At 55.7% G+C, this 26734-nt stretch overlaps 4 protein-coding genes across 5 annotated transcripts in view; 1 reads left to right on the forward strand and 3 right to left on the reverse strand.

Moving 5' to 3' along the window:
* The window catches only part of ZNF579 (zinc finger protein 579), a 179262-nt gene that overhangs the window by 112234 nt on the left and 40294 nt on the right, over positions 1–26734 (reverse strand).
* ZNF580 (zinc finger protein 580) overlaps positions 1–26734 on the forward strand; it is a 209189-nt gene that overhangs the window by 75394 nt on the left and 107061 nt on the right. The window lies entirely within an intron of this gene.
* SBK2 (SH3 domain binding kinase family member 2) lies at positions 10401–16594 on the reverse strand. Its single transcript, XM_050771775.1, has 3 exons — positions 16342–16594; positions 12096–12298; positions 10401–11315 (listed from the first exon to the last, which is right to left on the reverse strand). Exons 1-3 carry the CDS (start codon positions 16592–16594, stop codon positions 10725–10727), a joined length of 1047 nt encoding a protein of 348 aa, XP_050627732.1. The 3' UTR covers positions 10401–10724.
* Positions 19344–25892, reverse strand: SBK3 (SH3 domain binding kinase family member 3). Its single transcript, XM_050771774.1, has 4 exons — positions 25017–25892; positions 24322–24472; positions 23619–23821; positions 19344–21700 (listed from the first exon to the last, which is right to left on the reverse strand). The coding sequence occupies exons 1-4, from the start codon at positions 25059–25061 to the stop codon at positions 21023–21025; spliced, it is 1077 nt and encodes a 358-aa protein (XP_050627731.1). The 5' UTR covers positions 25062–25892; the 3' UTR covers positions 19344–21022.

The raw sequence follows: 26734 nt of genomic DNA on the forward strand, positions 1-26734 counted from the left end.
TGATCACAGTGATGATGATGGTGCTGGTCATGAGGGATTGGTCATGGGGATGAGGGAATGATAGTAATGATGATGGTGGTGGTGGTGGTGATGGTGGGAATGTTGATGATGATGATGAAGATGGTGAAATGATGGTGATGCTGATAGTGATGATCGTGAGAGAATTGTCATGGTGATGAGGCAATGACCATGATGATGATGGTGGTGATGATGATGGTGATGATCACAGTGATGATGATGGTGCTGGTCATGAGGGAGTGGTCATGGTGATGAGGGAATGATGGTAATGATGATGGTGGTGGTGGTGATGATGGTGATAAGGGTGATTATGGGGATGATGGTCACATTGATGGTGATGGTGATGGTGGTAGTGGTGGTGATAATGATGGCAATGATGGTGTGAAAGGTGATCATGGTGGTGATGACTGTGAAGGAACAGCCGTGGTGACGAGGCAATGATGGTAATGATGATGATGGTGATGGTGATGATGTTGGTGATTATGGTGGTAAAGATGATCCCGGTGGTGATGACTGTGGTGGTGGCTGTGACAATGATGAAGCTTCATGTGAGCAAAAACTTGGCCTTGTTCATGGATGGAAGCCCAGTTTCTAGGAAAGAAGCCGATGCAGAGTACACACTCGATAATTAATATCTTTTGAATGAAAGAGTGCATCATCATCATCATCATGGCTAATATTTCTTGGGCACTTCCTATGTGTCAGGCTCTGTTTTAAGGGCTTTGCATGGATGGTGATGTCATTTTGTCTTAACGAGTGCCTGCCGAGGAGGGTACTGTTACCACGGCTCAGCAGATGAGGAGGTGCGTATTGCAGCCTGGATTCCTGAGTTTGAGTCCTTGCTGGGAGTAAACATAAACCAGTTACTTAACCTCTGGGTCTCATCTTCTCCAACTATAAAACAGGGATAATAATAGTACACATGCCTCATGGGGTTGCTGTAATGATTGAATAAGTTAATACCTAGGAGAGTACTTACAATGGCTCTTGACAAGCGCCCGTCGTGTGAGAGCAATTATTGTATTTATCCCCATTCTGCAGATCTGGTCATCCAGGCACAGAGAGGTTTGGTCATGTGCCCCGAATCACTCAGGAAACACGTGGTGGGCCATGCTTGGCACGCAGGGCCCTTGCTTTTAAACTAATGTTTTGGCTGGCCGTAGTGGCTCATGTCTATAATCCCAGCACTTTGGGAGGCCGAGGTGGGAGGATGGCTTGAGGCCAGGAGTTCCAGACCAGAAACATAGTGAGACCCCCATCTTTATTAAAAAAGAAAGAAAGAAAGAAAATATTCCACAGTGGTGTCAGACTGACCTGGGTTCAAGTTCTGGCTTAACCATGTCCCGCCTGTGGAACTCTGGCAGTTTCCCTCCCTTCTCTGAGCCTCAGTTTTCTCACCTGTAAAATGGGAAGAGCAATAGCACCTGCCTCGTGGGGTTGTGAGGATTAAATGTGGCAGTGCGGATAAGGACAACGTGGCATGTAGAATGTGTTCGGTTAACGACAGTGCTTGTGACCACGCCTGCCTGTACTTTTCTGTGCTAACGCTGCATGGACTTTTAATATACTACATCCAGTCCTCACCACAGCCCTTTGAGGGAGGAACTTTGATCCCCATTTCAGACAGGACTCTGAGGCTCAGAGAGGGCAGGCCCCTTGCCAAAGGGCACACAGCAGAGCCAGGGACTCAAACCCTGAATACGGTGATAGGAATTTCCGTGCTTTGACTGTGGCCTGGGTTTCCAGATTAGGGCTTCCATGGCTGCCCCACTTCAAGTGACCGTGGGTGGGCTCCTTCCCATCTCTGTGCCTCAGCTTGCTGGTTTGTAAATTGGGGGCCGTCTTGGAAGACCCTGCTACTCTGATTCTGGCTCCTGCAGCCTCAGGCAGGAAACCATTTCCTCCTCCTCCTCCTCTCTCGGCTCAGAGGTCGTGGAAGGTGATGGAGGCTGGCGCCCCCGCAGACCTGCAAAGGCCAACAGGGTCCAGTTACTTGCATGGCGGGGGGAGGGGGGCGGATAATGTCTGGGGGTCCTGATGGATGGACTGTGTGCTCCTGCCAGCGGGCGAAGGAGCACGCTGAGAATTCTGTTCCCCAGATCTCATTAAGCCCCGAGACTTAAATAACTGCTGACTGGTTCCCTGGGGAGGCTGAGGGGACAGCTTCTGCCCTGGGTAGTCGGGGGGTCACAGGGCAGCACCCCAACGTGGAAGAAAACGGCTCCTTTTCCATGTCCAGGTGGGAGCAGATGAACCCTGGCTTTGGGTCACCCCATCAAAAGTAACAGAGGGCCCAGCCTGGGGTTCGGGCTCCCGGCCCCTCGCTGCAGGCCAGAGGTGGAGGGGGGTGCTGTCGGGCACTCTGGTCTTAGGCCCCTCCGCCCCCTGCCACCTTCTGCCAGCTCTGTAGAAGGTAGTGCTTAATTACCCAGTCACTCTATCCCTGCTTGGCCAGGCAGTTAAGCCCAAACATCTGGCCCCAGGGCCCACGGCCAGAATGGGTGGCCAGGCCCCGCCCACTGCTGGCCCTGGCTCCGGACACCTCCCACGGGACAGCTGAGCTCGATCCTCTGCCTGCCAGCTTGCAATGAGCCCAAAACAGTAGCTGCATAGGCCCAGCAAGCTCAGTTGACACAGAGAAAAACATATGATGAAATTCAACAGCCATTATGGTACATGCTACACACACACACACACACACACACACACACACACACACACACACACAGACAAAGACACAGAGAAAAACATATGATGAAATTCAACAGCCATTATGGTACATGCTACACACACACACACACACACACACACACACACACACAACAAAGCTGGAGCAGAGAGGACTTCCTTCATGAGATAAGGGGTATGAAGGAAGACACATATCTTTGATTTTCCCTGGGCATTGGACATGGTCTCCTATGAGCGCTGACACAGGAGGGTCCGAAGAACGCAGCAGGTAAGCGGTTTGCGTGAGTGAGAGCTGGGTCCGATGCTGGATCCGTACTCTAAAGTCATCTTCTCATATTCCTGGCACCTCAATATGTGACCCACAGGCCTGCAGCATTGGCCTCACGTGGAAGCTGTTTATAAACCCAGGATCTCATGCTCTGCCCAGAGCCACCAAAGCAAATTCTGCCTTTTTTTTAACTTTTTTTTTTTTTTTTTTTTTTTTGAGACAAAGTCTTGCTCTGTTGCCCAGGCTGGAGTGCAGTGGCGTGATCTCAGCTCACTACAACCTCCTCCTCCCAGGTTCAAGCAATTTTCCTGCCTCAGCCTCCCCAGTGGGTGGGATTACAGGCGCCCACCACCATGCCCAGCTAATTTTTGTATTTTTAATAGAGGCAGGTTTCACCATGTTGACCAGGCTGATCTTGAACTCCTGACCTCAGGAGTTCCTGATCCACCCACCTTGACCTCCCAAAGTACTGGGATTACAGGTGTGAGCCACCACGCCTGGCCTTTTTTTTTTTTTTTTTGAGACAGGGTCTCGCTCTGTTGCCCAGCCTGGAGTGCAGTGGTATAATCACCGCTGACTGCAGGCTTGACCTCCTGGGCTCAAGTGATTCTCCCACCTCAGCCTCCTGAGTAGCTGGGACTACAGATGCACACTACTACACCCGGCTAATTTTTGTAATTTTGTAGATATGAGGTTTCACCATGTTGGCTAGGCTGGTCTCAAACTCCCAACCTCAGGTGATCTGCCCGCCTTGGCTTCCCAAGGTCTTGGGATTACAGGCGTGAGCCGCTGCCCCAGCCCATACGGTAGACTATTCAGTGTACAGTAGCATCATGTCTAAAAAAGTATTTAATCTGGGCATGGCGGTGTGCGCCTGTAATCCCAGGAGGGAGGCTGAGGCAGGAGAATTGCTTGAACCCGGGAGGCGAAGGTTGCAGCGAGCCAAGCTGATGCCATTGCACTCCAGCCTGTGTGACAGGGCGAGACTCTATCTGAAAAAGAAAAAAAAAGTATTTAATTACATACTTTAATTAAAAATATTTTATTGCTAAACATGCTAATGACCGCCTGAGTCTTTGGCAAGTCATAATCTTTTTGCTGGTGGAGGATCTTGCCTTGATGTTGGTGGCTGCTGACTGATGAGGGTGATGGTTACTGGAGCTTGGGGTGGCAATTTCTTAAAATAAGACAATAATGAAGTTTGCTGCATCAACTGACTCTTTCTTTCATGAAAGATTTCTCTGTCGCATGCGGTGCTATTTGATAATATTTACTCCACAGTAAAAATTTCTTTCAAAATTGGAGTCAGGCCGGGCATAGTGGCTCACACCTATAATCCCAGCACTTTGGGAGGCTGAGGCAGGAGGATTACTTGAGCCCAGGAGTTTGAGACCAACGTGGGCAACACAGCAAGACCCTGTCTGTAGGAAGAAATTAAAAATTAGCTGGCCAGGCACGGTGGCTCACGCCTGTAATCCCAGCACTTTGGGAGGCCGAGATGGGTGGATCACGAGGTCAGGAGATCGAGACCATCCTGGTTAACGCGATGAAACCCTGTTTCTACTAAAAATACAACAAAATTAGTCAGGTGTGGTGGCGGGTGTCTGTAGTCCCAGCTACTCGGGAGGCTGAGGCAGAAAAATGGTGTGAACCCGGGAGGCGGAGCTTGCAGTGAGCCGAGATTGCGCCACTGCACTCCAGCCTGGGCGACGGAGTGAGACTCCATCTCAAAAACAAACAAACAAACAATTAGCCAGGTGTGGTGGAGTGCACCTATAGTCCCAGCTACCTGGGAAGCTGAGATGGAAGGAGCACTTAGCCCGGGAGATGGAGGCTGCAGTGAGCTATGATTGTGCCACTGTGCTCCAGCCGGGACAACAGAGCAAGACCCTGACTCTAAAAAAGAAAAAAAAAATTGGAGTTAATCTCCTCCAACCCAGCCTCTACTTTATCAAGTAAGTTTATTAACATTCTAAATCCTTTATTGTCATTTAAACAACATTCGCAGCATCTTCACCAGAAGTACTTTCCATCTCAAGAAACTGCTTTTTTTAGTGCTCATTCATAAGAAGCACTCGTTGTCTGTTCAAGTGTTATCATGAGATGGCAGGAATTTAATCCCATCTTCAGGCTCCGCTTCTAATTCTAGTTTTGTTGCTATTTCCACCACATCCGAAGTGACTTCCCACTGAAGTCTTGAACCTCTCAAAGTCATCCATAATGGTTGGAATCAACTTCTTCCAAACTCCTGTTAATGTTGACATTTTGACTTCCTTTTCTGAGTCACGAATGTCCTTCACGATGACATCTAGAATGGTGAATCCTTTCCAGGAGGTTTTCAATTGACTTTGCCCAGATCCATCAGAGGAATCACTATGTATGGCACCTATAGCCTTACAAAATGTATTTCTTAAATAATGATACTGAAAAGCAAAATCACTAAGGCCAGGTGCAGTGGCTCACGCCTGTAATATCAGCACTTTGGGAGGCCGAGGCAAGAGGATCACTTGACATCAGGAGTTCAAGACCAGCCTGGCCAACATGGTGAAACCCTGTCTTTACTAAAAATGCAAAAATTAGCTGGGCGTGGTGTTGGGCACCTGTAGTCCCAGCTACTTGGGAGGCTGAAGCAGGAGAATCACTTGAACTCGGGAGGCGGAGGGTGAAGTGAGCCAAGATTGCACCACTGCACTCCAGCCTGGGTGACAAAAACAAAATTCTGTCTCAAAAACAAAAAACAAAACAAAACAAAAACAAAGAAAGAAAAGAAAAAAAGATAATACACACTTTCAATAAACTAGTTGCCCAGGCTAGTCTCAAACTCCTGGCCTCAAGCCATCTTCCTGCCTCAGCCTCCCAAGGTGCTGGGATTCGAGGCGTAAGCCACCGTGCCCGGCCCATGCTTTTATATTCTATTTTTTTTGTTTGTTTGTTTGAGATGGAGTCTCAGTCTGTCGCCCAGGCTGGAGTGCAGTGGAGCGATCTTGGCTCACTGCAACCTCTGCCTCCTGGGTTCGTGCCATTCTCCTGCCTCAGCCTCCCAAGTAGCTACAGGTGCCCACCACCACGCCTGGCTAATTTTTTGTAATTTTTTTTTTTTAAGTAGAGACGGGGTTTCTCCACGTTAGCCAGGGTGGTCTCAATCTCCTGACCTTGTGATCCAACCGCCTCGGCCTCCCAAAGTGCTGGGATTCGAGGCATGTGCCACCGCGCCCGGCCATGCTTTTATATTCTTTCACACACATGCATGCTTTCTCATACAGTGTCTCGGTCTCTCTCACGCACACTAATCTCACAATCTCACACTCATCCTCAGTCACACCTACACCCATACTCTGAAACGTTTATGTTCACCCCCACACATACAGCTCCCTCACGCTCACACACTCACACCCGCACACACACCCTCACCCCCATGCCCCCAAGCCCCTTTTCCCTCTGAGCGGCAGGACATCCCTGGAGGTTAACAGCAGGGACCATGCGCGGGAGACCAGCTGGGTTCCACTCCGGGCCTTGGCCCCCCAGCCTGGTATGTGGGCATGGCAGGAACCTGGCTGCCCCGTGGGGTGAGCCCAGGGACCCCCGCCACCATCTTGGGGACAGGTCGGGGAGCAGATGTGGCCTCCGAGATCCCTGGTTGGGGTGCAGCCTAAGGTCGGCACCAAGCATTAATTAGTGTCGTCTCTGCCTGCCTGTCAGTGTCAGGCCCTTTCTGGGAAGTTTATGTCCCTCCCCTGCGCTTTGCCGGTGACAAGCTGGTCATTATTGCCTTCCAGATAATCCTCAGCTGCCGCCAACAATCAGCACCCCGTCCCCCGCTGCCCCCTGCCCAGTCTCCACTCCCACCCAGCATGCCGCATCCCAGCCACCTCCGGCTTTTTGGGACACATTGTTGGCCTAACAGCTCAGGTTATTTCACATTCACAGATAAAGGGGCAGGAGGTCTTGAAATATTGCACCCCCACCCCCCACCCCCCACTCCCGTTGTTGACACCTGTCTTCTCTCCTATGATCCCTACTCCAGGAAGCTCACCCGGATTGTCCAGGTCAGAGGCCCAGCGCTATGGCTCGAACCTGGATTCAAAGGCTCCTTGGGGTCACTCCACAGGAGAACACCTGCTGTCAGTCCTGCTCCAGGCAACACCTCCGTGGCCACAGCAGGGGCCCTGCGGGGTATGCAGGGGCCAGGGAGTGCGTGACACACGATCCAGCTCCGAGTTGTAGCCTCGCTCCGGGCCTGAGGCCAAGGAGGGTGCCGAGAGGAAGACTGAGTGTTTGCAAACAGGGCAGCTGCCAAGCAGGGGCCAGGGAGAGAGGAGGAAGGTGCGAAGGAGAGAGGGCCCAGGCGGCGCCCGCCCGCGGCGCCTGTGTGACCTTCTCACCCTGGCTACACATTGACAGGCATGTGCGCGCACACGCGGATCCGATGTCCACACATTGCGAGTCACATTCACCCCACATACACACAAGTACGTCAGCATACACAAGCTCGGATGCTCATGGACACAGAACAGGCACAAAGCTGTATTATCATCCACGCGCAGTGAGACACAACCCCATCCTCCCTCCTTTACATGTGTATGCACTCACACACATGCACACACTCATGCTCACACATGCACACTTACACTGGCCTACACATACTCATGCTCACACGACACACTTGCACACGTGCACACACACACACGTACACATGCTCACCCATGACATTCACACTTGCACACATGCGCACACTCATACATGTGCACACATACACTCGTGGAGACACATGCACTCAGTGGCACACACATACTCATGCTCACACATGACAGTCACACTTGCACACGTGCACACATACATGTACACACGCACACATGCACACACACACTCGTGGTGACACATGCACACTCACACTGGTGCACAGATACTCGTGCTCACACATGACCGTCACACTTGTACACATGTGCACACTTGTACTCACACATGCACATGCATACACCACACACACTTTGCACACATGTGCACACTTGCACTCATATATGCACACACAGTCACACACATGCACACACTCATGCACACAGGATATTCACACTTGCACACACGCACACACTCACGCATACTCACTTGCACACACGTGCACACACGGACACATGCACACTCACACTGGTGCACACATACTCATGGTCCCATGACATTCACACTTGCACACATGTGCACGCTCACATATGTGCACACACACTCTCCCACTCATCCACTCTCACACACACTCTTACACACACACACACTCTCACACACACACACACACACTCTCACACTCACACTTATCCACACATGCATATAGAGTTCCTTGATGGAAGCTTTGAGGACCGTATTTTTCATTCCATTGTTAGCACACACACTTTGGTAAAGAAAAGGGATTCTTAGAAGCAAGTGGCTCACTCCCTCCTGCCCACAGCTCTGCCGCCAGGACACCCTACAGGACAGCGGGGAGGCTGCCGCCAGGACACCCTACAGGACAGCGGGGAGGCTGCCTCCAGGACACCCTACAGGACAGCGGGGAGGCTGCCGCCAGGACACCCTACAGGACAGCGGGGAGGCTGCCGCCAGGACACCCTACAGGACAGCGGGGGGAGGCTGCCGCCAGGACACCCTACAGGACAGCGGGGAGGCTGCCGCCAGGACACCCTACAGGACAGCGGGGAGGCTGCCGCCAGGACACCCTACAGGACAGCGGGGAGGCTGCCTCCAGGACACCCTACAGGACAGCGGGGAGGCTGCCGCCAGGACACCCTACAGGACAGCGGGGAGGCTGCCGCCAGGACACCCTACAGGACAGCGGGGAGGCTGCCGCCAGGACACCCTACAGGACAGCGGGGAGGCTCAGGCAGCACCATGAGCTCAGGCGGCTCATCCTCGCCCCTCCATCTCTCTCTCTCTCTCTTCCTCTCTGTCTTTCTCTCTCTGTCTGCATCTCTCTCTCTCTCTCTCTCTGTGTTTGTCTCTCTCCATCTCTCTGTTTCTCTCTCTCCCCGTTTCTCTTTCTACCTCTGTATGTGTCCGTGTCTCTCTGTTTCGCTGACACTCTCTCTCTCTCTTCCTCCACCTGTTTCTTTTTCTGGGTGTCTGTTTCTCTATCTGCATCTCTCCTTTTTCTCTCCCCCATCTCTCTGTTTCTCTGTGTGTGTGTCTCTGTCTCTCTCCATCTCTCCCTGCTCTCTGTTTCTCCGTCTCTGTCTCTCCACCTCTGCACCTCCCGCCCCCTCCACACGCCCTCTGATGCAAACTCCCCTTCTTGTTCCCGAGCAGACAGACTCGCAGCAGCACTGGGATCTGAGTGCCAGACGCAGTTTATTTGCAGGGCGGCTGGGGCGAGAGAAGGCAAAACACATCACAGAGAGGGTGGTGCTGCATGGGAGGGAGACCTGGCCGGAGAGAAGGAGAGAGGACGACAGGAGGACAGGGACGGAGGGGAGGCCGTGCCACACCGGACGGGTTCATTTATTTAACAGACGTTTCCTGACCCCTGCTGCAGGCCATGGCTGGGTACATGAGTCCGTCAGCAAATGGGAGGTTGCAAAGACCTCCAACGCCAGGAGCTCACAAAATAACCACAAAAAGTAAGGCATACAGTTAGAAGAAGACCCGTGTTCTAGAGAAATAATAGAGTGGGGGGATGAGGAGGCAGACAGTAAGCATTTAGGATGCACAGCTGTAACCCCAGCATTGTGGGAGGCCGAGGTGGGAGACTCACTTGAGGCCAGGAGTTTGAGACTAGCCTGAGCTAGCAGGACTCGCCCCCCACCATCTCTAAAAAAATTTAAAAAATTAGCCGAGCATGGTGGCACATGCCTGTAGTCCCAGCTACTCAGGAGGCTGAGGCAGGAGGATTGTTTGAGGCCGGGAGTTGAGACCCACCTGGGCAACATAGCAAGATCCGTCCATCTCTTAAAAAAAGTTAAAAATTAGCCTTGAGTGGTGCCACATGCCTGTAGTCTCAAGCTACTCAGGAGGCTGAGGCAGGAGGATTGTTTGAGCTGTAGATTTCCAGACGGCAGTGAGCAGAGATCGCACCACCGCACTCCAGCCTGGGAGACAGAGCGAGACCCTGTCTCAAAACAAAATGAAAACGCAGTGGTGGCCGGGCGCGGTGGCTCAAGCCTGTAATCCCAGCACTTTGGGAGGCCGAGACGGGCGGATCACGAGGTCAGGAGATCGAGACCATCCTGGCTAACACGGTGAAACCCCATCTCTACTAAGAAATACAAAAAACTAGCCGGGCGAGGTGGCGGGCGCCTGTAGTCCCAGCTACTCGGGAGGCTGAGGCCGGAGAATGGCGTGAACCCGGGAGGCGGAGCTTGCAGTGAGCTGAGATCCGGCCACTGCACTCCAGCCTGGGCGACAGAGCGAGACTCCGTCTCAAAAAAAAAAAAAAAAGAAAAGAAAAGAAAACGCAGTGGTGAGGGGATGAGCCTAAAGTGTCCCCAGCAAACAGCGAGTGCAGAGGCCCTGAGGAAGGTGGCGGCAGGTACCGAGAGACACGCGGAGGTCTGAGACCCTGGGTAAGGTGGCGGCAGGTATGGAGGGACATGCAGAGGTCTGAGGCCCCCATGGACCCAGGGAGGCATACAGCCTGCAGAGAGGAGAGAGGAGGAGGACGCAGAGGGGAGCCCCAAGCCCCATGGATGAAAACACACAGAGGAGAAACCAAAAGCCGTTGGCCTTGGAGGCCTCGATGGCGCAGCGTCCCTTTTCTGCATCCCCCGGGGCCTCCTCACTGCCCAGCCTCCTCTTCCACCCCTCCCACTTCTTCAGTCTCACCCTCCCGCTGCCTCCAGGGGCGCCCCAGGTGCTCCCTGATGGAGCTCACAGCGCTCCTCCTTCGGGGGTGAGGGTCCAGCAGCCCCCACAGAAGCGCGTCGGCCGCGGGGGCCAGGCCGAACCAGGGCTGAGGACGGTCCTGGGGCTGGCCCGACGCCTGCCAGATGAGGAAGTCCTCGTAGAAGGGGTCGGCCTCGGCCAGGGGCTGGTCCCAGGGGAAGTAGCCCGTGAGCAGGCAGAAGACCAGGACGCCCAGCGCCCAGGCGTCCAGGGCGGGCTGAATGGGCAGGCCCTCGGGGAGGGGCGGGGGCGCGCAGAGCTCCGGGGCCGTGTAGGGGATGGGCGGCCCGGCCAGGCGCAGCAGGGTCCCGCGAGGCCTCGTGTGGCCGAAGTCGGTCAGCTTAAAGTGTCGACAGTCCGGGTCGCACACCAGGACGTTCTCCGGCTTCAGGTCCCGGTACACCAGGCCGCGGGCGTGGATGTACTCCAGGGCGGAGGCCAGCTGGGCGGCGCAGCGGTGCACTGCAGGCTGTGGGAGGCCCACCTGCGGGGAGAGGGGTCAGGGCCCAGTGCCCCGAGGCCACGGAAAGCAACCGAGACCGCGGGGCCCCTCCTCAGCCCAGGAAGCAGGCCCAGGACACTAAGGAGGCCGGTAAGGAAGATGGTGAATAGCGCCGTGAGGCCGTGTGACCTGTGAGGCCTGTGGGTTTAGGAGGCCTAGGGTGACCCCATAAGGCCTACTGTGACCCCATGGGGCTTGTGGGTGTAGTGGGGCCTAGGGTGACCCTGGGAGGCCTAGTGTGGCCTGTGAGGCCTGTGGGTTTAGTGGGGCCTAGTGTGACCCCATGAGGCCTGTGGGTTTAGTGGGACCTAGTGTGACCTGTGAGGCCTGTGGGTTTAGGGGGCCTAGAGTGACCCCATAAGGCCTAGTGTGACTCTATGAGGCCTGTGGGTTTAGTGGGACCTGGGGTGACCCCATGGGGCCTGTGGGTTTAGTGGGGCCTGGGGCAACCCTGTAGGGCCTGTAGGTTAAGCGGGGCCTCGGGTGACCCTGTAGGGCCTGTGACTTGATTGGGGTCCAGTGTGACCCGATGCTACCTGGTGGGTCTCCATAGTGTATCGTGTGGGTTCTGTGATGTCTGTGAACTCCAAAGAGGCCTAACAACTCCACGAGTCCTGTGGGCCCCGTGAGGGGCCTCCGGCGGGTAGGGGAGGCCCGGGGAGGCCCAACGCAGTGGCTGTGGTTCCTGCGGCCCAGGCTGCTCAGGACGTTCCTGTGAGGCGGGAGAGGCACTCAAAGGCGGCTTGGGGTCTGCCTACGCACCTTGGGCTGGATGAAGGCCATGAGGTCCCCGTGCAGGACGGGCTCCGTCAGGAAGCTGTAGGATTGTGCTGACTCGATGCCAATGCCGTAGGCTGTCACGATGGCTGAGTGCACGCCCAGCGAGAGCCCCACACAGAACTCGTACAGGAAGCCGCGGAGGGACGTGCGGGGTTTCGGGAGCTGCTTCAGTGCCAGGGGTGTGCCTGGGGCAGAGGGACAAGTGTGGGAGGCGTGCAGAAGCCAAGGGCCACCTGGGCCAGCTGCTCTGTTCCCCTGTGGTCCCCCCGATGGCCCCTCAGCTTGGACTCTTTCCCATAGGCCATCTCCACCTCCTCCAACTCCCACCTCCCTCCAGAGCCCACCCTAACAGCACGGCCACCACGCAAGCATCACCAGCAGTGCCAATAGTTACAGCACGCTGGGGCCCAGCCGGGGGCTCAGGCCTGAAATCCCAATGCTTTCAGAGACGGAGGCGGGAGGCTACTTTGAGGCCAGGAGTTTACGACCAGCCCGGACAACACAATGAGACCCTATCTCTAAAAAAAGTTTTAAAAAGGCCGAGCACTGTGGCTCACGCCTGTAATCCCAGCACTTTGGGAGGCTGAGGCGGGTGGATCGCTTGAGGTCAGGAGTTCGAGACCAGCCTGGTCAACATGGTGAAACCCCTTCTCTACTAGAAACACAAAAAACTAGTCGAATGTGGTGGCGCATGCCTGTAATCTCAGCTACTCTGCAGGCTGAGGCAGGAGAATTACTTGAACCCGGGAGGCAGAGGTTGCGGTGAGCCGAGATTGTGCCACTGCACTCCAGTCTGGGCAACAGAGTAAAAAAAAATTTTTTTTTAATTAGCTGAGCGTGGTGGCATCTCTAGAAAATTAAATAAAACAATAACAGTATGTGGTGAATTTCTACCCTGCTTTCTTACAAGCCCATAGCCGTGGAGATGGAGGGATACCATGAAATTTCTCCAATGACCTCATTTGGCTTCTCATGACAGCAAACCCGTGTTTGAGGCAAAAAGGTATTTTTGAGACACCTGGGGGAAAGGTAACCTATACTGGGTAAGAAAGCCAGTTAGGAGTTGTGGATTTTGTCACGAGTGGAAACGATTTCCTAGGAGCTAAACTCCCTGAAGACAGGAACTTCTGATGTTGTCCTTTTTTTTTTTTTTTCTTTTTTGAGATGCAGTTTCACGCTTGTTGCCCAGGCTGGAGTGCAATGGTGCGATCTTGGCTCACTGCAACCTCTGCCTCCCGGGTCCAAGCGATTCTCCTGCCTCAGCCTCCCGAGTAGCTGGGATTACAGGCATCTGCCACCATACCCAGCTAATTTTTATATTTTTAGTAGAGATGGGATTTCACCATGTTGGTCAGGCTGGTCTCGAACTCCTGGCCTCAGGTGATGACCTGCCTCAGCCTCCTGAAGCGTTGAGATTACAGGTATGAGCCACTACACATACCCCCCCACCTTTTTTTTTTTTTTTTAAAGACAGGGTTTTTCTCTGTCTTCCAGGCTGGAGGGCGGCAGCACAGTCGTGGCTCACTGCAACCTCCACCTCCTGGGCTCAGGTGAGTCTCCTGCCCAGGCCTCCCGAGTAGCTGGGACTACATTTGTGCATCACCACACAGGGCTAATTGCACACCCAGCTAATTTTTTTTTTTCCCTGACGCCAGAAATTCCTGCTAACTGGCTAAGTTTTTTTAAAAAAATCTGTAGAGACAGTCTCGCTATGTTGCCCAAGCTGGTCTCAAACTCCTAGGCTCAAGCAATCCTCCTGCCTTGGCCTCCCAAAGTGCTGGGATTACAGGTGTGAGCTGCTGCGCCCGGCTTGGTTTCTTTAATTTCTGAGCCATCAGCTGCCAGGTGCAGGTTCAGTGAAACGCCTGTGGAGGGGCCTCCTTGGCATCGCCCCCACCCGTTACTGCTCATGCCTCCGGCTCTGTGAGCACCCAGGGCTGGATCTCTGAGTCTGTGCCTCTTCCCGAGGTGTGCTGTTGCGTGGCCGCATTATTGCCCTGTGTGTTATTACTGAATTGTGTCTCCCCAAAACTCATATGTTGGAGTCCTAACCCCTCATACTGCTGAATGTGGCTGTATTTGGAGAGAGGGTCTTTAAAGAGGTAAAATGAGGTCACTAGAGTGGGCGGGCCCTCATCCAGTGTGACTGGTGTCCTTATAAGAAGAGGAAATCAGGACACAGACACGCACAGAGGGACGACCATGTGAGGACACAGGGAGAAGATGGCCAAAGGCAAGCCAAGGAGAAAGGCCTCAGGAGAACCAGCCCTGCTGACATCTTGATCTTGGGCTTCCAGCCTCTAGAGCTGTGAGGAAACAGAGCTCTGTTGTTGGCCAGGTGCAGTGGCTCACGCCTATAATCCCAGCTCTTTGGGAGGCTGAGGCAGGAGGATCACTTGAGGCAGGTTTGAGACCAGCCTGGGCAACACAGTGAGACCTCATCTTTAAACAAAAATTTAAAAATTAGCCGGGCGTGGTGGCATGCGGCTGTAGTCTCAGCTACTTGTGGAGCTGAGGTGGGCGGATCTCTTGAGCCCAGGAGGTCAAAGCTGCAATCCACATACACCCCCAGCAACTACAGCAATCCACATACACCTCCAGCAACTACAGCAATCCACATACACCCCCAGCAACTACAGCAATCCACATACACCCCCAGCAACTAGAGCAATCCACATACACCCCCAGCAACTACAGCAATCCACATACACCCCCAGCAACTACAGCAATCCACATACACCCCCAGCAACTACGGCAATCCACATACACCCCCAGCAACTATGGCAATCCACATACACCCCCAGCAACTAGAGCAATCCACATACACCCCCAGCAACTACAGCAATCCACATACACCCCCAGCAACCACAGCAATCCACATACACCCCCAGCAACTACGGCAATCCACATACACCCCCAGCAACTACGGCAATCCACATACACCCCCAGCAACCACAGCAATCCACATACACCCCCAGCAACTAGAGCAATCCACATACACCCCCAGCAACTACGGCAATCCACATACCCCAGCAACTATGGCAATCCACATACACCCCCAGCAACTAGAACAATCCACATACACCCCCAGCAACTATGGCAATCCACATACACCCCCAGCAACTACAGCAGTCCACATACACCCCAGCAACTACTGCAATCCACATACACCCCCAGCAACTAGAGCAATCCACATACACCCCCAGCAACTATGGCAATCCACATACACCCCCAGCAACTACGGCAATCCACATACATCCCCAGCAACTAGAACAATCCACATACATCCCCAGCAACTACAGCAGTCCACATACACCCCAGCAACTACTGCAATCTACATACACCCCCAGCAACTACAGCAATCCACATACACCCCCAGCAACTACGGCAATCCACATACACCCCCAGCAACTATGGCAATCCACATACACCCCCAGCAACCACGGCAATCCACATACACCCCCAGCAACTACAGCAATCCACATACACCCCCAGCAACTACGGCAATCCACATACACCCCCAGCAACTATGGCAATCCACATACACCCCCAGCAACTATGGCAATCCACATACACCCCCAGCAACCACGGCAATCCACATACACCCCCAGCAACTACAGCAATCCACATACACCACCAGCAACTAGAACAATCCATATACACCAATCCACATACACTCAGAGGATCAACTATTCTTCCAAGTAGAAATCATTACCCACGTTTTTCAAAGGAGGAAACTGAGACTCAGAGAGGGCAAGGGAGTTCCTTAAAAAACACACAGTTTTTGGCGGGGCACCGTGGCTCACGCCTGTAATCCCAGCAATTTGGGAGGCTGAGGCAGGCGGATCACTGGAGGCCAGGAGTACGAGACCACCCTGGCCAATATAGGAAACCTCATCTCTACTAAAAAAGAAAAATGCACACAGAGAAATGTAGCTGGGTGTGGTAGGGCACGCTTATAATCCTGGCTGCATGGGAGGCTGAGGCAGGAGGATCACTTGATCCTGGGAGGTGGAAGTTGCCGTGAGATTGTGCCACTGCACTCCAGCCTGGGCAACAGAGCCAGACGCTGTCTCAAAACAACCAACCAACCAAAACAACAAAAAACACGGTGGAGGGCAGAGGTAAGACTTGATTCAGGCCTACCAGCCTCCCCAGCCTGGGCTACCGCAGGCCCGTGCCCCACCCCCAGCTGAACCCTGCCACCTCGGACCCCACGGCCTGGTACCTTTCTGACGATGGGTGACCAGAAGGACGCGGCCATAGCGGCCCTGGCCCAGGGGACGCACTTCCTCGTAGAGCTCGTCCACCTCGGCTCGGACCAGGGTCTGAGCGCTCAGCGCCATCGTGTCCTCCAGCACCCGGGCAGCCTCCTGGCCCTGCTGGAGCTCCTCTAACGTCAGGCCGCCCAGACCCTCCTCCTCGCTGTCCTCCGAAGCCCCTGCCTCCACCGGCCCTTCCTCAGACTGTTTGCCGGGCATCTCTGTAAGGACAGAAAGGGGCACCCAGGCTCAGGTCCCAGGCCCAAGGGAGGAGGGGACTGGGGGTCTGGACTCCTGGGTCTGAGGGAGGAGGGGCTGGGAACTCATTGCACTTCTAATTGTGACTCAGTCTCCCTCTTGGTGAGAGGCGGGGAGACCAGTCTCTGGTGTGAGTTCAAACCCTAGGTCACAGACGTCCCCGCCCCCACATCCCTGCGTGCCACAGCCGCCACCCGCCACCCTGACGTTGAAAGATGAACCAGATAACTGAGACTCCCCCACTGAGACTCCCCCATCTTGTTTCCAAAGCAAACAGACTTGGGCCCTGGGGGTGGATGAGTAGCCTCTGTCTCCTGAGAACAAACAGGTGCTCTTGGGCTCAGGGCTGGGAGGGCGGGTTGTGCAGAGGGCCTGGGACGGCTGGGTCCTGCATGGGACCAAGCACTGGGGATCAGTCCCCAAGCTCCTGACAGGCCTGGGGTCGCACTTTCACAGCCCAGCCACCTCCCTCAGACCCAGACCCGCAGCCCTTCCTCCGCCAGACCCAGGGCTCCAGGCCCCCAGCCCACCTCTCTCCCGGAGCCTCATATAATTCACACAACTGGGAACCCCCAGATTCTGTTTCCCTCCCACTCCACCACTCTACAGCCTCCAGGTGCAGCCCGGCCTCCCCTGAGGGACTAAGGACTCAGGCCACCTGGCACAGTCACCCTCAGGTGCTGCCCACCTCAGGCCCGGGCACCTTGCTCACCTCCCAACCTGGGCACAGACCTCCAGACCTCACCTCCTCCAAGGCCCGCCTGACCCTTCGGCCGCCGGCTGTGGTCAGTGCCTGGCACTTAGGGCCCATGCCAGCAGACGCCTGCCCAGGACCAAGACCCCGCCCCGACTTTGGGGGTCGTAAGGCCCCGCCCCTGGGCCCGCCCCTTCTGTCCCCACTGGGAGCAGAGCGACATCGTGTGATGACTCCTGGAACTGGCTGTGGTCAGGCGAATGCCCTGACCCAGGAGCTCAGCCCTCCTCCCTCAGACCCAGGAGTCCAGGCCCCAGGCCCTCCTCCCTCAGACCCAGGAGTCCAGGCCCCAGCCCCTCCTCCCTCAGACCCAGGAGTCCAGGCCCCAGGCCCTCCTCCCTCAGACCCAGGAGTCCAGGCCCCAGCCCCTCCTCCCTCAGACCCAGGAGTCCAGGCCCCAGGCCCTCCTCCCTCAGACCCAGAAGTCCAGGCCCCCAGCCCCTCCTCCCTCAGACCCAGGCATCCAGACCCCCAGCCCCTCCTCCCTCAGACCCAGGAGTCCAGGCCCCAGCGCCTCCTCCCTCAGACCCAGGAGTCCAGGCCCAGGCCCTCCTCCCTCAGACCCAGGAGTCCAGGCCCCAGCGCCTCCTCCCTCAGACCCAGGAGTCCAGGCCCCAGCGCCTCCTCCCTCAGACCCAGGAGTCCAGGCCCCAGCGCCTCCTCCCTCAGACCCAGGAGTCCAGACCCCCAGCCCCTCCTCCCTCAGAACCAGGAGTCCAGACCCCAGTCCCTCCTCCCTCAGACCCAGGAGTCCAGGCCTTAGCTTCCCCCACCCGTCTGAAGTTTTCAGGCACAGAACTGAGGCCTCCCCTACCCGCCTCAAGGCCCCTCTCTTCCCAGTTGCTCCACCACCTGCTTCCCGCCCCCCTAAGTCTGAGGTCATCCCACAATGCATCGTTCTGGAATCTCATTGTCTCATTCTTTCCCCAAACAAGACCCCAGCATCTGACCCCCTGCACACCCCTCTCCAAGCACTTGTGTCTGACCTGTCAATGGGGCGTTGATGGGGCAGCTGGGTGGGGTCAAGGCGGGGGTGGGTTCCAGAGATGATTTCATTTTCTACACGGGACCCGGACTCCTGGGCCTGAGGGAGGAAGGTCTGGAGGGCTCCTGATTCCAAAGACAGGAATAACAATAAAAATCGTTTGAAAGCACACAGTAGGAATACAGGCCAGTGAGTGCCTCCCTGCTCCAAGCACAGGGAGATTAAGCCCCACTCCGAAGTCCCCAAGCCTTGGGCCACAGTGGGACTTCAGACCCCTGTTTTTTTCTGGGACGGTTGCACCCACCCTTCCGGGTTTTTTATTTCTTTTTTTTTTTTCCTTTTTGAGACGGAATCTCGCTCTGTCGCCCAGGCTGGAGTGCAGTGGCGCGATCTCGGCTCACTGCAACCTCCAACTGTCTGGTTTGAGCGATTCTCTTGCCTCAGCCTCCCGAGTAGCTGGGATTACAGGCATTCGCCACCATGCCTGGCTCATTTTTGTATTTTTTAGTAGAGACGGTTTCACCATGTTGGCCAGGCTGGTCTTGATCTCCTGACCTGGTGATCCACCTGCCTTGGCCTCCCAAAATGCTGGGATTACAGATGTGAGCCACCGCACCCAGCTTGTTTTTATTTTTTTGAGACAGGGTCTTGCTCTGTTGCTCAGGCTGGAGTGCAGTGGCCTGATCTCAGTTCACTGCAATCTCCACTTCCCGGGTTCAAGTGATTCTCATGCCTCGGCGTCCTGAGTAGCTGAGACTACAGGCGCGTGCCACCACGCCTGGCTAATTTTTATATTTTTAGGAGAGATAGGGTTTTACTATGTTGGCCAGGCTGGCCTGGAACTCCTGACCTCAGGTGATCCACCCACCTCGGCCTCCCAAAGTGCTGGGATTTTAAGCCACCGCGCCCGGCCTACCCTTCAGGTTTGTACTGCCATGACTGATTTGAAGTCACTTAATTTTTTTAAATAAACTTTTTATTTTGGAATCATTTTAGGTTTATAAAGTGGTTGCCAAGATCCTGCGGAGAGTTGCCATGCACCCTCCCCCACCCTCCCCCAGTGCCGGCGTCGCAACGCAAACCAAGAGACATTTGTCAAAACTACGAGGCTCACAGTTGGGCCAACACCAGACTGTTATTTCAGCGGCACTTCCAGGATGGATGGAGCCCAGGATGCCGCGTCGCATGTAGTGAGCTCACTTCTCAGCCGAAAAGCACACCTTCCTACATGGGAAACAGTTTCCAGTTCCTGACCCTCCGCTGGGTGCTGGGGTCTCGGATTTGGATCTAGTTCGTCCCCGTCCTGCAGGCGTGAACCTCCACAAGTCAGGCTCCGTGTCCTATCTGGGAGGTGCCGTGGAACTGCGGGACGCGGGCTGGCCTTGGTGAGGAAGGAGACCCGTCGGCACCAGACCTGGCTCTTAGGAGGCTCTCAGTGTGGGTCTGAGAAAGGTGGACGGAGCTGGGACAATCACAATCCGTGGTGCTCTGTGGGAGCAGAACTGGGAAGGATCTAAATATGGAGAAGACCAGGTCCAGCCTGGAGAGTCAGAAAGAGACACGGATTGTTCCAATACAAGTTCCCCTGGAGGCTAGAGAGGGCTGGGGGTGGGGCCGGTTTCTGGAGCCATGGGACGGGGGAAGATGCTCTCGGTGGAGGCCACACGGTGTGCCAATGTCTGCCAGCAGCTGTGCGTGCATGTGTGCGCATGTGTGTGCATGTGTGCATGCGTGTGTGTGCGTGTGTGCATGTGTGTGCTTGTGTGCGTGCATGTGTGTGTGCGTGTGTGCGTGTGTGCTTGTGTGCCTGCATGTGCATGTGTGTGCATGCATGCGTGGATGCATGTGTGTGCACGTGCATGCACATGTGTGCGTGTGTGTGTGCATATGTGTGTGTTCAGATGTGTAGATTTAGGTCCAGAACAGATGAGTGACTCCCATGCCATCACCCAGAGCCCAGAGAAATGAGGGAGGCAGAGGGTGAGGTTTACACGGTGTTGGGTCCTAAAGTTCAGATCTTGGGACATGGACAGTGGGAGCCACCGAAGGTCTTAGAGGAGAGGAGTGATCCCATCAGAACTCCATGATGGCCGGGTGTTGTGGCTCACGCCTGTAATCCCAGCACTTTGGGAGGCTGAGGCGGGTGGATCACGAGGTCAGGAGATGGAGACCATCCTGGCTAACACGGTGAAACCCCGTCTCTACTAAAAATACAAAAGATTAGCCGGGCGTGGTGGCGGGTGCCCGTAGCCCCAGCTACTTGGGAGGCTGAGGCAGGAGAATGGCATGAATCTAGAAGGCCGAGCTTGCAGTGAGCCGAGATCGCGCCACTGCACTCCAGCCTGGGCGACAGAGTGAGACTCCGTCTCAAAAAAAAAAGGCATTCTGGACGGGGGGAAGAGGAAAGGTCCTTGAGGGAGGAAGGGCTGGGAGCCTGGACCCCTGCGTCTGAGAGAGGAGGGGCAGGAGCTGGACTCTTGGGTCCTCGGTTGGAAGAGGAATGCGCGTCCAAGCCCAGCATGCCGTAGGGAGAGTGCAATGTGTTCCCTCTCTGTCCTCCCGGGTGCAGCTGTCTCTCCATCCAGGTGGCCCTGGGGGCTGGGGGAAGGGCCTCTGGCCCAGGCTCTGGCCACCTGTCTCTGTCACCTGGTCAGGGAGCTCCCCCATCTGTCCCCGTCCTCCCGCCACTTTTGCCGTCATCGCCGTCATCTGTCCACTCCTCCAGGCTTGAACCTCCCTCCTCCCCGTCCTCATAGGACATGCTCCCCAAAACCCCAGGGCCCTCTCTGTTCCCCTGCAACCCCCAGTTGTCCCCCAGGAAGTCCAGAACAGCCAGTGGGGGGCTCCTAGTCTCAGGATCCAGGTCCAGAAGCCCCTGGAGCAAGGCCATGGCTGGGGGTGCAAACTGGTCCCAGGGTGGTGGTGGCCGAGGTGGCTGGGGCTTGGTGGTCACCCAGCCAGCGAAGGCCTCAAACTCAGGGTCGGGGGCCAGTGCCACGTCCCACGGGAAACAGGCAGTGGCAGCACAGAAGAGAAGCACCCCCAGGCCCCAGGAGTCCACGGCTGGCCGCAGAGGCAGAGTGTCGGGCGGTAGCAGGAGGCAGAGCTCAGGTGGTGCCGTGGGCAGAGGCCCTGGTGGGGCAGGGGTCGGGCTGCCCTCCGGCCGGGTCAGACCCAGGTCTCCCAGGGCCACACGGCTGCAGACCGGGTCGAAGACCAGCACGTTGTCCGGCTTGACATCTGCATGGACCAGCCCCCGGCTGTGGAGGAAATCCAGAGCTCCTGCCAGCTGGGCCACCACCCGTTTCACCAGCAGCTCGGGAAGGCCCTGAGGTCAAGAAGACAGGAGGAAGGTCAGAGTGCCTTGGTTTTGTCTATTTTATGTTGTCCAGGCTGTTCTCAAATTCCTGGCCTCAAGCGATCCTCCTGCCTTGGCCTCGCAAAGTGCTGGGATTACAGGCCTGAGGCACCACACCAGTTAGTTCCTTCTGAATAATTCTTGAAAGAGGCTGTAGACTCCTAAGTCCTAAAGGTTTGACTCTTGGGGTTTGAGAATCTAGAACCCCAGACTAGTGGCTACCTCCAGTGTTCCCACCACTTGCTCCCAAAGACTCTCTCCATCATCCTCAACCTCAACCTGCAGCCATGTCTGCACTCCAATAGACCAACTCCCCGCTGGTCTCCCAGTTTTCCCCACTGGAATCCCAGTTATAACCAGTAGTTCCTTTGAGCTTCTTTCAAAGATTCTCCTAACTCAAATACTCAGGCATTTCTTATATATCTTTTATAATCTGATCATCCAGATCTTCTCCAGTGAGAACTCAAATTTCATTCTTACCCCTAATCTTAGTCTTATACGAGTCTAGACTCCATCTCTAACTCAGAGTCTGTTCTAAAATCCCCTGGTTTATTTCATCAATTGATTATCTATCCATCTAGCCAGCCAGCTGGCCAGGCAGCAATCCATCCATGAAGCCATCCATCCTTCCAACAGTATTCAACAGTGTGTCCATCCAACATCCGTTCCACCAACCAGTCAGCAATCCAGTAAGTTATTCAATTATTTAATATACAACATCCATATATTCATCCTCCCTTGCTTCCTTTCACCCATCCATTCACTGTCCATCTATCATCCATCCACCAATCCTTCCATCCACCCACTCATCCATCCACTCATCCATCCATCCATTCACTCACCCATCCACTCATCCATCCATCCACTCACTCACCCACCAAACCTTTCATCCATCCACTCATCCATCCACCTACCCATCCATCCACCCACCCACCCATCCACTCATCCATCCATCCACTCACCCACCAAACCTTTCATCCATCCATCCATCCATCCACCCACCAATCCTTCCTTCCATCAATCCATCCATCCACCCACCAGTCCTTTCATCCATCCATCCATCCACCCACTCACCCATCCACTCACCCACCAATCCTTTCATCCATCCATCCATCCATCCACCCACCCACCCATCCATCCACCCACCCATCCATCTACCAAAACTTCCTTCCATCCATCTATTCACCCATCCATCCATCCACTCACCCATCCTTCCACCCTTCTAATTCTCAATGAGACTCATTCATCCACATATACCTTCCTCATCCCTTTCCTTCTTTTGTTCCTTCCATTTATCCCCAACATTATCTCAAATCCAAAATCTATTCCTGAAACTATCCCTACCTCTAATCTCCAAACTCAAGAGGCCCTAGAATCTCATGGGTTCTGTCCTGACCTGGTCTCCTTTCTAGAAGAAACCCCATTACAGCCCATCTCCAACTCAGTCTGTATATACATCCTCAACCATCTCTGTTTCCCTCTGCAACCCTATTCATGCTTTTCTCCATACTTATGATCAATCTATAATCAACTCTAAACTCAACCTACCCAACTCCACCCATGCCCATGAGTCCACTAACCCCAGAGTCAACTAAAATCCCAACCCTGTCTCCATCCCCGTCCCCTTCATTGACCCTAGTCCATCCTCAATCCCACCCCCAGCTCCCTGCCCTTCCATGCTTGTGTTTGGATGATTAGATGGATTAGGGTTGAGGTCAGGCATAGAAACTCGTTGAGAATTAGAAAGGGGGAGGTCATGTGGGGGCTCCGGGTGGAGATGGGTTGGGCGGGTCCTGATTTGGGGGTCAGAGTTGGAGATAGAGACGAGGCTTGGGACAGAGTTGGACCTGGGAAAAGCGCTCCCAACCTTTGTCCCTCGTGGCCTCACCCTTTCCTGCAGCATCCCGCTGAGGTCCCCACAGGGCGCGTACTCCTGGGCGAAGGCAAAATAGCGGGGGGTCTGTAGGGGTCCTGCCAGGGTCTGCAGCAGGCCTGGGTGTGCAGAGACGCAGCGGCCCACACAGAACTCCCTCAGGAAGGTGCTTCTCGGGACCAAATCCCGACGCAGGAGCTTCAGAGCCACAGCCGGACCTGCCAGGGAGATGGGTTGGGGGGACACTCAGGCAACTTCGGTCCTGCTGTGCACAGGCCCTGAGGGAAGCCGTGTAACCTCTCTGAGCCTCAGACTTCTCATGGGCAGCACGGGCTCCTCCCTCTGTGAGGTGTGGGTGGGAGGAGACCTTCTTTGAAGACCCTCCCTGCTCTGCCTCGGACTGCGGCATGGGCTTCCACAGCCGCCTCACCCTCTCCGGGCCTCAGTTTCCCCTGGCATCAAGTAAGAGGCATGATGGTGACTTGGGTTCCAACCTGAGTTGCAAACCTGTCTTGCCGTGGGACCATAGGCAGCCCCTCGCCCTCTCTGGGGTGGGGCCTGTGTTTCTCAGAAGATCCCAGAGCTCTTAACTTTCAGAGCGTCCCCACCGAGAAGGGTCCCCATCAGCTCCTCCTGGGAATTCTCTCTGGTTGGGTGGCTTCCCAGAACGCTTATTATGTGGCGGTTGGGGAGGCTGCCCTTGGGTGGCCAAACTCACCCCCCTGGTGAGGCTGGGCGAGGAGCACGCGGCCGTAGGAGCCGGAGCCCAGCTTCCGGATGAGGTGGTACTGGTCCCGAAGGCTCCTCACGGGGGTCACCCTGCTGGCCGTCAGCTCCACCAGCCGTTGGAGGGCTGTGGCTGTGTCCTCCTATGGGAGAGGGGCAGGGTGAGGAAGGGGCGAGTCTGGGGTCCGCTGAGAATGGCGAGGGAGGAGGTCACGGCGCAGTCCGGGGATGGAGGGTGGGGGCGGGGGACAGGGGTCACTGTCCCCAGAGAGGAGGATGAGTCACAGTGACTCACCCGGACTCGGGCCACCTGTTTTTGTGTTCTGGCGAGGTTAGGGGTCCTTGTCACAGAGGCCCCGCCTGCCCCCATCTGTGGGAGTGGACCGGGAGCCCCCAGCCCTAAGCGGGGGTGCATCCTCAGTCCACACGGGCCCCCCGCCCACCCCAGTCTCTCTCTCCACCGTCCTCTTCCCCTGTGCGTCCCGCTCTGTGTTTCTGAGTCCATTTCTCTGGGGGCCTCTGTCTCACTGTGTGTCCTTGGATCTCAGTCATCCTCTCTCCCTGGGTCTGGGTCTCTGAGATCTTTGCATTTCCCTGTTTTCTGTTTCTCTTCCTCTGTCTCCCCGTGTTGCCTCTCGCCTCTCCTTCTTTTCTCTGTGTCTTCCTCCCCTGTCTCCCGTCTCTCACCTCTGGGTCCCCATCCTCAGGGGTCTCGGAGGCCCTGCGCTCCATCTCAGGGCTTCCTGACGTGGGGTGGCCCTTGGGCAGGACTCCCCCTGTCAGGGCTCCCCAGAGAGCGACCAGCCCCCTGCACCCCACAGGTTCTCGCTGCGCAGGGCCAAGGGCTGGAAGCTTGTCTGCAAGGTCAGCCTCAGTCACCCTTTGTCTGTCCGAGTCTGTCTGTCTGGAGGAGTGTCTCTGCCTCTCTGTGCCCTCCTGCCACCCTCTGGGTGTATTTCTCGCTGTGCTTCCCAGGGGACCGCCCTGAATCCCCCACCCTCTCTCCCCTCTCTTTAGCCAACCCCAGTCTCTCCTTCCTCCTACATGAACACTTCTCTCTCAGTCTCTCCCTTGCCCCCTCTGTCTCTCTCTGTCTCTGTCTCTCTCTCTGTCTCTGTCTCTCTCTCTGTCTCTGTCTCTCTCTCTGTCTCTGTCTCTCTCTCTGTCTCTGTCTCTCTCTGTCTCTGTCTCTCTCTCTGTCTCTGTCTCTCTCTCTGTCTCTGTCTCTGTCTCTGTCTCTCTCTCTGTCTCTGTCTCTGTCTCTCTGTGTGTGAGTCTTTGTCTCCTTCTCTCCCCGTCTCTCTCCACCCTCCCTGTCTCTGTCTTGCCCTTGGGTCTCTGGGGTGGGACCCCCCCTCCCCGTCCCGTCTCTGTGGGTCACCGGCCCCTCTCCTCTGTCCGCACACTGTCCCCACTCTTTCTCCACCAACTCTGGGGGTGTCCCCACGCTCTGCTCCCTGCCTGCTCCCCTCTCTCTGTCTGTCTGTTTCCCGTCTCTCCCAGCCCCTCTGGGCATCTCCGTCCGCTCTTGCCAGTGTCTCTGCGTCTCTCTCCTCCTCTTTGTTCCTGACTCTCTCTCATAGCCTTTGTCCCTCCCTTTCTCTGGGCCCGGGACAGGGGTGTGTGTGACAGCTCAGAGACAGAGACACCCTGTCCCCCCACACCCCTCCCTCACCCCCTCTGACGGCTGCCCCCTCCCTCTCCCTTCCAAACTTAGACCGGCTTGGAGTCTGGGCTCCAGTCCCAGGACAGAGGGGACAAAACATATTGTGAACCCCCAACAAGGCCCAGGCCTGAGGGCAGAGGAAAGGGTGGGACAGACCCCTCCACACACCTGAACTGGGATGACAGGCCCAGAGCTGAGCGTCTCTGTCTTGCCCCAGAGGCCAGGAGCTCTGGTGTCCAGGGACCAGGGAACAATTCCCAAAGCCCTCCTCCTTCACACCAGGAGTCCTGGCCCCAGCTCCTCCTCCCTCAGATCCAACAGTCCAGGCTCCTAGGCACTCCTCCCTCAGACCCAGGAGTCCAGACACCCAGCCCCTCCTCCATCAGACCGAGGCCCCCAGTCCCTCCTCCCTCAGACCCAGGAGTCCGGAGTCCCAGCCCCTCCTTCCTCAGACCCAGGTCCCCAGTCCCTCCTCTCTCAGACCCAGGAGTCCAGAGTCCCAGCCCCTCCTCCATCAGACCCAGGCCCCCAGCCCTTCCTCCCTCAGACTCAGGAGTCCAGGCCCTGCCCCTCCTCCCGCAGGACTCGGGAGCTGAAGTGGCTGTGGGAAGCGCCAGGGACAGAGGTGCTCTCATGTTCTCAGCACCTGTTCCGCGCCTAGCCCTGCACAGGGCTTTACACTGGATCCTCCCAGCTGCCCAAAGGGTCAGTATTTATCCCCAGTTTACGGAGCAGGAAA

Source organism: Macaca thibetana, chromosome 19, assembly GCF_024542745.1.
Source record: "Macaca thibetana thibetana isolate TM-01 chromosome 19, ASM2454274v1, whole genome shotgun sequence".
NCBI classification, from domain to species: domain Eukaryota; kingdom Metazoa; phylum Chordata; class Mammalia; order Primates; family Cercopithecidae; genus Macaca; species Macaca thibetana.